Source organism: Falco rusticolus, unplaced genomic scaffold (genome assembly GCF_015220075.1).
Source record: "Falco rusticolus isolate bFalRus1 unplaced genomic scaffold, bFalRus1.pri scaffold_78_arrow_ctg1, whole genome shotgun sequence".
NCBI lineage: Eukaryota > Metazoa > Chordata > Aves > Falconiformes > Falconidae > Falco > Falco rusticolus.
The window spans coordinates 51,265-61,106 of record NW_023618243.1 but is presented as its reverse complement, the minus strand read 5'-3'; the positions used below and the strand labels follow the sequence as shown (position 1 = coordinate 61,106).

At 67.6% G+C, this 9,842-nt stretch overlaps 1 protein-coding gene across 1 annotated transcript; it reads right to left on the bottom strand.

Annotated features, from left to right (window-relative positions):
• Positions 1-5,210: 5,210 nt before the first annotated feature.
• FLT3LG (fms related receptor tyrosine kinase 3 ligand) lies at positions 5,211-9,652 on the bottom strand. The gene is made up of 9 exons (XM_037374884.1): positions 9,636-9,652; positions 9,194-9,479; positions 8,553-8,654; positions 8,107-8,160; positions 7,273-7,416; positions 6,316-6,448; positions 5,551-5,717; positions 5,406-5,471; positions 5,211-5,325 (listed from the first exon to the last, which is right to left on the bottom strand). The coding sequence occupies exons 1-8, from the start codon at positions 9,650-9,652 to the stop codon at positions 5,430-5,432; spliced, it is 945 nt and encodes a 314-aa protein (XP_037230781.1). The 3' UTR covers positions 5,211-5,325; positions 5,406-5,429.
• Between the last annotated feature and the right edge of the window lie 190 nt (positions 9,653-9,842).

The window sequence follows — 9,842 nt, the reverse complement described above, 5'->3', positions numbered from 1 at the left end:
CCGGGACGCGCCGCGCTCCAACTTTCCCGCCGCATGGAGCCCGGGCGCCGCGCCACGCCCTTTCTCCCGCCCCGTTCCCTAACAAGGAACGGCTGGCGTCGCGCCACGCCCCTTTCCCTAATTAAGGAATTTGCGCCACACCCCTTTCTTCGCCCCTCCCCAATAAGAAGCGGCCCACGTCCCTCCGCTTTCCCCGCCCCTTCCCCAGCAGGGAACTGTTCACGCCCCTTTCCCCGCCCCCTCCTCAATAAGGAATGACTTCTACGCCACGCCTCTCGCCCCAATAAGGAACGGCCCGCTCCAGGCTCCGCCCCTCGCGACAATAAGCAACGGCTCCCTCCAAGTCCTGCCCCTTTTCCTAATAAGGAACGGTTCGACCCACGCCCCGCCCCTGTCCCTGGGCGGGAAGGCTCGCGCCGCGATCGCCAGCCCGTGGGGAGACCGCGCCCCCCCCCCCCCCCTCCCGTTCCCCCCGCGGTGCCCAGCCCGGCCTCAGGACCCTCCCGCGGCCTCTCCTCCCCTCAGCTCAGCGGCACCCCCAGCCCACAGGACCCCCCAGGGCAGAGGAGCCGCCCCTCCCACCCCGGACATCCCCCACCTCCCTGCCCCCCATCTCCAGCGTGGGGACACACAGACCCCCACTCCCAGCGCCCCCCCCCCCCCCCCCCCCCCCCCCCCCCCCGGGGAAGCTGCTCTGCTGGCAGCGGAGGCAGAGGAGGCAGAGACCCCCCGGCCTCTCCCCCAGCCGACAGCCAGCCCCCCCCCTCCCCCGGCGCTGCCCCGACTGACGGCACCAACCGCCCCTGGGCCGGGCGGCCCTGGCTGCATCCGCGGGCACGTGTAACATACATAAGTATGTCTCCCAGCTAAATCCCAGGTTATATATAATATTATATATATATATCTTCTAGCTAAATTCAATATTACATATATCATACACATACGTATATCTCCTAGCTAAATCCAGGGTTATATGTAAATATATACATATATATAGATATATCCCAGCAAAATCCAAGGTTATATGTAATATATATATTTCTCTCCCAGCTAAATCCATGGTTATATATAACATATATATATATTCCCAGCTAAATCCAGGGCTGCCTTAAAATGCAGCCGAGTTACCAGTGGGAGAGCAGGAAAACACCAAATGATCTACTTGTGTCACAGGGGATCTGGGACCATGGGTGCTTCTGGAACATTCCAGGTCTGGGCATGGGAATGTCTTGTGCTGAGCCTGAGTGCACTCAGGGGAATGGGAGTGAAAGCAGGAGGGAGAGACTAGGATCCCAGGGGGAGCTGGGATCTGGAGCAGAGACTGGGACCCCATGGATGGATCCACTGGGACAGAGTCAGGTGATGGATCCCAGGGGGAGCTGGGAACTGGAGCAGAGACTGGGATCACATGGAGGAATCCACTGGGACAATCAGGTGGGGGATCCCAGGAGGAGCTGGGAACTGGAGCAGAGACTGGAACTGCATGGGTGAATCCACTGGGAAAGGGTCAGGTGATGGATTCACAAAATGGACAAAACCAAAGGAAACTCCTAAAATTTTTGGATGTCGACTAATGATTCGATCTCTGTCCATCAGCTGTGCTGCGCCCCTTGGTCCCCTGCCCCTCACTGGGGCATTGCCCCAACGCTGAGCTGTGATTAAGGCAAAAGCCCAGTGATTAAAGCAAGTGCAGTGATTAAAGCAATTGTAGCGATACCCACGTCTGCATCAATTTTTAGCAGTGCCCTCAGTGCCAACGCTGGGGGAACTGGTGCACGGTGGCACTGGGTTGCCAAGAGCTGTGCTGGGGATGCTGGCGCTCACCTTGCCACAGTAAGTCACATCACCCTGACAGGGTGGCTTGGCGACCATGAGACCTGCAGCCATCGCCGCCTTTCGCTGCCTCCCTGCCATGGGGAGCAGCCAGCTCAGTGCATGGTGGTGGCGGGAACAGCAGTTGCAGGGGCCCATGGGCCTTGGTTCACCAGTGGCGTCGGTGGACCCAGTGACTTTGCCACCTGGGGCCATTGTTTCAGTGCTACCAGCCCCGCGTCCTGCCCAAAAGAGAAGGGACAGAGCCTGGGGTCGCCCGCAGCACCATGGGGGTGGTCACCCAGCCAGGGTGCCGCCGGGGGCACAGCACAGCCCCGGGATACCCTTGTGCCTGTTGTGCAGTGGGAGAAGGTCACAAAGTGATGGCAGCGGGAGAAGGACAAATACTCGTGCAGTGGGACAAGGACACACAGTGATGGCAGCGGGAGGACACAGTCATGCAGCAGGAGAAGGTCACACAGTGATGGGAGCAGGAGAATGACACACAGTTGTGCAGCGGGAGAAGGACACAGTCGTGCAGCAGGAGAAAGACACACAGTGATGGCAGCGGGAGAAGGACACACAGTTGTGCAGTGGGAGAAGGTCACAAAGTGATGACAGCGGGAGAAGGACACAGTCGTGCAGTGGGAGATAGTCACACAGTGATGGCAGCAGGACACACAGTGATGGCAGCAGGACAAGGACACACAGTGATGGCAGCGGAAGAAGGTCACACAGTCGTGCAGCAGAAGGACACACAGTGATGGCAGCGGGAGAAGGTCACACGGTGATGGCAGCGGGAGAAGGACACACAGTCGTGCAGCAGAAGGACACACAGTGATGGCAGCGGAAGAAGGTCACACAGTCGTGCAGCAGAAGGACACACAGTGATGGCAGCGGGAGAAGGTCACACAGTGATGGCAGCGGGAGAAGGACACACAGTCGTGCAGCAGAAGGTCACACAGTGATGGCAGCGGGAGAAGGACACACAGTCGTGCAGCAGAAGGACACACAGTGATGGCAGCAATGCAGGCATCAGGAGCTTGTAAGCACCGGTGTCGTGCCATGCAGCCACGCTCTGTGCTGGGGTCCCTGGCGATGCACCCAGGGGTGCGGGGGTAGGCGGTGGGTGCGGGGGTGGGTGGCCATCCCCTCCCAGGAGGTACTCACCCCAGGGGTGGGGGGTCTGGGCTGGGTGTGTTTGGCAGCGTGCCAAAGCACCAGTGTCCAGCTGTCCCCAGTAGGAGCAAGGTGGCACCGAGGAGCTGGGGGATTTGAAGGCCACAGGGTGGGGGGTGCCCTGGCAGGGCAGGGGGCACCGTGATATCAAGCCCCCTTTGCCCTGAGCAGAACCAGCAGCTCCTTGCCTAGGGCTGGGGACTGGGAAGGGTCCGGGCGCTGGTAGCTACAGCAGCCGGCTTGGAGGTGAGCTGCGGTGGTGGCCATTAATGATGCCAAGTTCATTAAGCACTAACAAGGCGGGTGCCCGCAGCCCCCTCCCCACTGCCCGTTCCACAACAGGTGCAGGGGCTGCAGCGATGCTGGAGCAGCACAAGCAGTGCCGCAGGTACCGTGTGCCCATCCCCCACAGCCCGACCCCTCGCCAGGGCCACCACAGAGCCCCGAGGTGGCCACCACCGGGGGTGGGGGGCTGCAGCCCATCCGGAGGGGTGTAGGGACAAGGCACCCCCACCAGCTGCACTGCACCCCACGGCAGCCGCATCCCAACGGTCCCGCTGCAGAAAAGGATGGAAAACTCCCGTGAGGCGTCATGGCTGCACGGCCAGTGGGGCAGAAGCCAGGCCAGCAGGGACACATGGGTGGGCACGTGGGTGGCACGGCACCGGCATGGCACCGGCATGGCACTGGCACAGCACCAGCATGCCAGCAACATGCCACCAGCACGCCACCGGCATGGCACTGGCACAGCCCGGCACGGCACCGACATGCCAGCCCCGCTTGGGCTCATGGGAGAGGAAGCGCCATGGGAAACGGTGGGAACTGGGACTGGCAAAAGTTGCGGGGGGGGCATATCTCCCCACACCAGCCCCCCCGGCTCCCACGGCAGCTCTACCAGCAGTGTGCCCCCCCCCCCCCCCACACCACCACCTTCCTCCTCCTCACGCAGGGGGCACCGAGGCCGAAAGCTTGCTGGGGCCAAGATGGAGGCGACGTGCCAGGTAAGGGGGGGGGGGGGGGGGGGGCTGAAAAGGGGGCGGGGGGGCCCAGCCACTGACCCCCAGCCCAGAGATCTGCCCAGGGTACAGGGGAAGCAGAGGAACAGGAGGACGCAGAGATGGAGCCCCAAAACCGCAGGCACTGCTGACACTGTCACCACTGTGGGCACTACTGGCACTGCTACCACTGCCTCCACTGTGGACATTATCTCCACTGTGGGCTCTGCTGGCACTGCCACCACTGCTGCACTGCTGGCACTGCCACCGCCATGGGCACTGTCTCCACTGCTGGCACTGCTGGCACTGCCACCACTGCTGCACTCTGGCACTGCCACCACTGCTGCACTGCTGGCACTGCCACCGCCATGGGCACTGTCTCCACTGCTGGCACTGCTGGCACTGCCACCACTGCTGCACTGCTGGCACTGCCACCGCCATGGGCACTGTCTCCACTGCTGGCACTGCTGGCACTGCTACCACTGCTGCACTCTGGCACTGCCACCACTGCTGGCACTGCTGGCACTACCCCCACTGTGGGCTCTGCTGGCACTGCTGGCACTGTCTCCACTGTGGGCACTGCTGGCACTGCTACCACCGCTGCACTCTGGCACTGCCACCACTGCTGGCACTGCTCTGCCTCCTGCTCCATTGCTGGTCCCGGCACAATGTCGCTTGGCCCCACTTCCAGCCCTGCTACCCGAGACCCCCCCCCCCCCAATAAACACCTGTTGGGCACAACAGCACCAGTCTAATGCGACTTTTCCACTACATCCCATTTCTCCGAGGTCCCTCCCAGGTCCCCTGTGCCTCTCCCCAGCCCAGCCCAGTTCTCCTAGTTCCCTCCCAGTTGCCTCCCAGGTCACCTGTGCCTCTCCCCAGCCCAGCCAGTGCTCTCAGTTCCCAGTTCCCAGTCCATCTCTAACCAGCCCGGGGATGCTGCTGGGGGGGGAGTGCCTCGAGAGCGTTTGTGGGACCCCCCCAGCCCTGTGCTCCTCCAGGGGGACTTCGGGGTGCAGAGCCCCAGGGCCCCCCCACCCCCCAGCACTGCCACCTTGGGGGGGCTCGGGGGGGGGCTTGAGGGGGGCGGCTTGAGGTGCTTCTGGCTCCCCTCCCCCTCCCAGCCCCCCCAAACCAAGCTCAAGAGTCAACATCTCAACACCAAGTTTATGGCCCCGGGGGGGGCTGGGCCCCCCCAGTCTCTCTGTGAATTGGGGGGGGTCCTGACCCGCCCCCCCAGGACCCCCCCCTGCGGCTCCCAGGGTCCCTCCACGGGGGATCGGGGGGGTCCTCATCTCTCCTGCACCCCAATCCTGTGGCAGCAGCGTCTCAGGCCAGCCTGAAAGCAGAGGGGGGGGAGGGCAGGGGTGAGCACCCAGTGGTCCAGGCAGCCCCTGCCCCCCGGGACCCCCCCCATACCTGAGTCCATCCCTGGTTCTCTGCTCAGGTCCCATCCTGCTCTGACATCGGGGTCCCCTGCAACGGCTGGGGGGGGCTGAGAGGGGGCACCACTCCCCCCAGCACCCCCAGTACCCACCCCCCAGTGCTCCCAATATGCCCCCACCTGGGCACAGGGCCGCCTCCACAGGACCCAGACGGTCGCCACCAGGCCCAGGGCCCCCCCCAACCCCCCCAGCAGCACCAGCCCAGAGGTGCTGGGGGTGGGGGGGGGGGCTGACCTTGACCCCAGGGTCCTCTCGTGCTGCACCACAGGGGTGGTCAGGGGGGGGGCTGGGGGGAGATGGGGGTCAGGGGGGCTGGGGGGGGCTTGGGGGACGCTTGTGGCTTGAAGGGTCCTGGGGGGTCCTGGAGGGGGGGGAGGGATTGGTGGGGGGGGCTTTGGGAAGGGGGCTTGTGGGTTGGAGGGGCATGGGGGGGGCATGGGGGGAGACAGGGGTCAGGGGGTCTGGGGGTGGGGGTGGGAGGAGGGGCTTGTGGGTTGGAGGAGCTTGAGGAGGGGCCTGGGGGGAGATGGGGGTCAGGGGTCTGGGAGGGGCTTTGGGGTGGGGTGGGACTTCAGAAGGGGGGGGCTTGTGGGTTAGAGGGTCCTGGGGGGGCTGCTGGGAGGTGCCCCCTTGCTGGGGGGGGGGGGGCTTGGGGGGGGCCCAGGAAGATCCCTATTGAGCATGGAGCCCCTCAGGGGGGTCCCGGGGGCGCGTCAGTCCCCGGGGGGGTCCCCAGAGCAGCAGATCCCTGAGGATGGGGGAGGGGGGGTGTATCTGGGGTGTGCCCCCGCCATGGGGAGGGTCTGCAAGGGGTCAGGGAGCCTCTGGGGGGTTGGGGGTCCCAGGGGTGCTGGGGGGTCCCCGGGGGGGTCCCAGGGTGGTACCTGGGCGGCAGCGCAGGCGGGCGCAGCCAGGGAAGTGGGGGGGTCGCCCCCGGAGCCCCCCCAGGTGCCGCACGAGGGCCCCCAGCAGCTGCGTCACGTTCACCGTCTCCAGTTGGACACAGCCCTGGGGGTCCTGCGGGGGGGGGGGCGTGTCACAAGACACATCCGCCCCCCAAAACCCTGAGCCCCCAGACCCCTTCCCACCCCCCGAGCAACCCATAATGCCCCTCCAGACCCCCAGAGTTACCTCAGACCCCCCGAACACCCCCCCCCAGGCACCCCCACCCCCTTTGACCCCCCGAGTTACCTCAGACCCCCCCAAGACCCCCACCCCCCCACCAGACCCCCCCCCTCAGACCCCCCCTAGCCCCCCCTCGTCCACCCTCAGCCTACCCCCACCTCCAGAGTTACCTCAGACCCCCCTCAGGACCCCCCCCAGGACCCAAACCCCAGCCCTAGCCCCCCACCCCCCCACCCCCAGACCCCCAGAGTTACCTCAGCCCCCCCCAAGAATCCCCCCAGCCCCCCCCACCCCCAGCCTGCCCCCTCAGCCCCACCCCCAGACCCCCAGAGTTAACTCAGACCCCCCCAAGACACGCCCCCCGCCCCCCCAGACCCACCCACCTGCTCCCCCTCCTACCCACAGACCCCCAGAGTTACCTCAGACACCCCTAAGACCCGCTCAGGCCCCCCCGCCCCAACCCCAGAGCTACCTCAGACATCCCCAAGACCCTCCCCAACCCCCCCCCGCCAGCCCTCCCCACTTCCAGCCCTCCCCCACCCACTCTCGGACACCCCCACCCAGCCCCCCCTCCCGCCCCCAGACTCCCAGCTACCTCAGACCCCCCCCAAGACCCCCCACCATGCCCCTCCACCCCCCACCCCGAGACGCTGCCCCAATCCTCTGACACCCTCCCCCCCGACCCGCCCCAGAGCCCCACAGCCCACCCCCCCCACCTGGATGTGACACTCGGTGACGAAGGCAACGTGGGCGGCCACGGCCTGGAGGTGGGGGGCCAGCTCCCCCCCCGCCACCCCCACCATGTGCCGCAGTGCCGCCCCCACAAAGTGCAGTCCCCAGAGGTCAGAGCAGCGGCTGTCCTGGGAGGGGGCAGGGGGGGGTCATGGGGGGCAGTCCAGGGGAGATGAGGGGGTGTGTGTGTCCCAGGGGGGGCGGGGGAGTTGTCCCAGGAGTGTTGGGGGGGGGCAGAGGGGTCACAGGGGTGATGGGGGGGCAGGGTGTCCTGGGGGGGGTTCCCAGGGGTGACTGGGTGGGGGGGGGAGGAGGGGTCACAGGGGTGATGGGGGGGCAGGGGGGTCACAAGGGGGACAGGGGTGTCCCAGGGGTGATGGGGGGGTGAAGGAGGGGAGTTGGGGGGCAGGGGGATGTGGGGAGTGATGGGGGGGGCCATGGAGTTGGAGGGGGGGGCATGGGGGGGTCTGGGGGTTCCTGCTCACTGTCCCCAGGCTGCTGGGGATGGGGCTGATGACATGGAGGGGGGGGGCACAGAGTTGGGAGGGGTCCCAGGTGGGTCCTGCTCACCACCTCCAGGTTGCAGGGGATGGGGGGGGGGCGTGGATACTGGGGGGTGGGGGAGCACAGAGTTGGGGGGGTGTCATAGGGGAATCACAGGGGGGTCCCGCTTAACTCCAGGTTGCTGGGAATGGGGGAGGAGGGGGGAATGGGAATATTGGGGGGGTCCCGCGGGGTCCCGCTCACTGTCTCCAAGTTGCTGGGGATGGGAGAAGGGGATATTGGGGGGGGGATGGTGGAGGGGGGGTCCTGCTCACCGCCGCCAGGTTGCTGGGCATCGCCACGGGATAGTCCAGGATGAGCCATGAGGTCTGCGGGGGGGTGGGGGGGTGGAAGTTGAGGGGTCCCCAATGGTACAGGTGGGCTGTGGGGGGCTGGAGGGGGGCTCCGGGGACTCCAAGGATCTAAGGGGGGGGGGGGGGTTGGGGGACCCAAGGTGGGGCTTTCCCTGGGAAGTGAGGGGGGGTCAGGGGGGTGGGGAGGGGGTCCTAGGGGAGATTTGGGGGATCCTGGGAGGGGGTTGGTAGCAGTCGGCAGTGTGTCCATTGGGGGGGGGGTCTGGAGGGGGGGAGAGGGGGGTCTTGGGAGGGGAACCTGGAGGTGGGGGGGATCTGGGTGGGGGTCGAGGAGGGCGGGAGGCTGGGGGAGGGGTCCCGGAGGTGGGGGGTGTGGCGAGGAAGGTCCCGGGGAGGGGGGGTCTCACCAGGGCATCGACGTGGGAGCTGAAGGTGCTGCTGACCGGGTTGAAGTCGAAGGAGCAGCAGCCGCCGGGGGGGGCCGCGATCAGGAGGAGCAGGAGGGGGACCTGGGGGGGGGGGGGGCACGGGGGGCTGGGGGACCTGGGGGGGCACGCGGGGGGGGGGGGGACGACGACTGAGGGGGCACCGGAGGCTGGGGGGACCTGCGGGGGACGGGGATCTGGGGGGGAGCACGGGGGGTGGGGGGACCTGGGGTGGGGGGGGGGGGGGGGCACCAGGGGCCTGGGGGGATCTGGGGGGGCGGGGGGGGGGGGGGGAACCAGAGGGGTGGGGCACCGGGGGGGGGGGGGGGGAGGGGGGCACCGAGGACCTGGGGGGTGGGGATCGGAGGACGGGACGACAACACCGGGGGCTGGGGGGGGGGGGGGGGGGGGGGGGGGGCCGGCACCGGGGGCTGGGGGTACATGGGGGGCGGGGGGGGCCTGGGAGGGGGGAAGAGGTAGTCCCATTGGGGTCCCACAGCTGTCCAGGGGGCGTTGGGGGAGGGGGGGGGGTGTCTGTGGGGGGTGTGTCAAAGGGAGCAGCAGGGGTGGGGGAGGGGAGAGGCCGAGGGGGTCAAGGGGGGCGCCGGGGGGTCCCCACTTACCAGAGCGGAGCCGGGGGGGGGCGGGGTCCATGGCGGGGTGGTGAGGGGAGGGGGGGGGGACCCAGGACCCCCCCGGGGCTGCGGCGGAGCCGCCACCGAAAGTGAAAGTGATGCCGAGTGGGAAACCCAGGCGCGCGGGAGCCTTCCCCCCACCCCCCCACCCAAGGGACCGAAGGTCTCAGAGCCCCCCACCCCCCCCCCACGCCACCGCCCTAACCCGGGGGCGCCGCTGCCTCGCACCCGGGGGGACCCCAGTGGCCGGGCACGTGGCGGGGTGGGGCGCCCCCTAGTGGCGTGAGGGAGGGGGGACACCCAATGGCACAACCCCCAATGCCCCCAGCGACCCCCTTTCCCCCCCCAGGCCCCCCAGTGACCCCCGACCCCCCAGGGACCCCCGTGTGACCCCGCAGGGACCCCGACACCCCCCCCAGGGACCCCCAACCCCCCCAGGGACCACATTTCCCCCTCTCTCCCCCCCCCAGGACCCCCGTGTTCCCCCTCAGGGTCGCCTGACACCCCCCCCAGCCCCCCAGGGGGACCCCGTGTGCCCCCCCCCACCCCGAGACCCCCAACCCCCTCCCAGGACCCCCCAGGGACACACCTGTGATGCCCCCTGGGCCTCTCCCCATGGAACGCCCCCCGTGTACCC

Coding starts and splice junctions, on each gene's coding strand:
- FLT3LG (XM_037374884.1), bottom strand. Junction 7,417..8,106: donor TGCCCAGCAACCTGGCGGCG/GTGAGCAGGACC, acceptor GCCCCCTCCCAG/GACAGCCGCTGCTCTGACCT. Junction 6,449..7,272: donor TCACCGAGTGTCACATCCAG/GTGGGGGGGGTG, acceptor CCCCCCCCGCAG/GACCCCCAGGGCTGTGTCCA.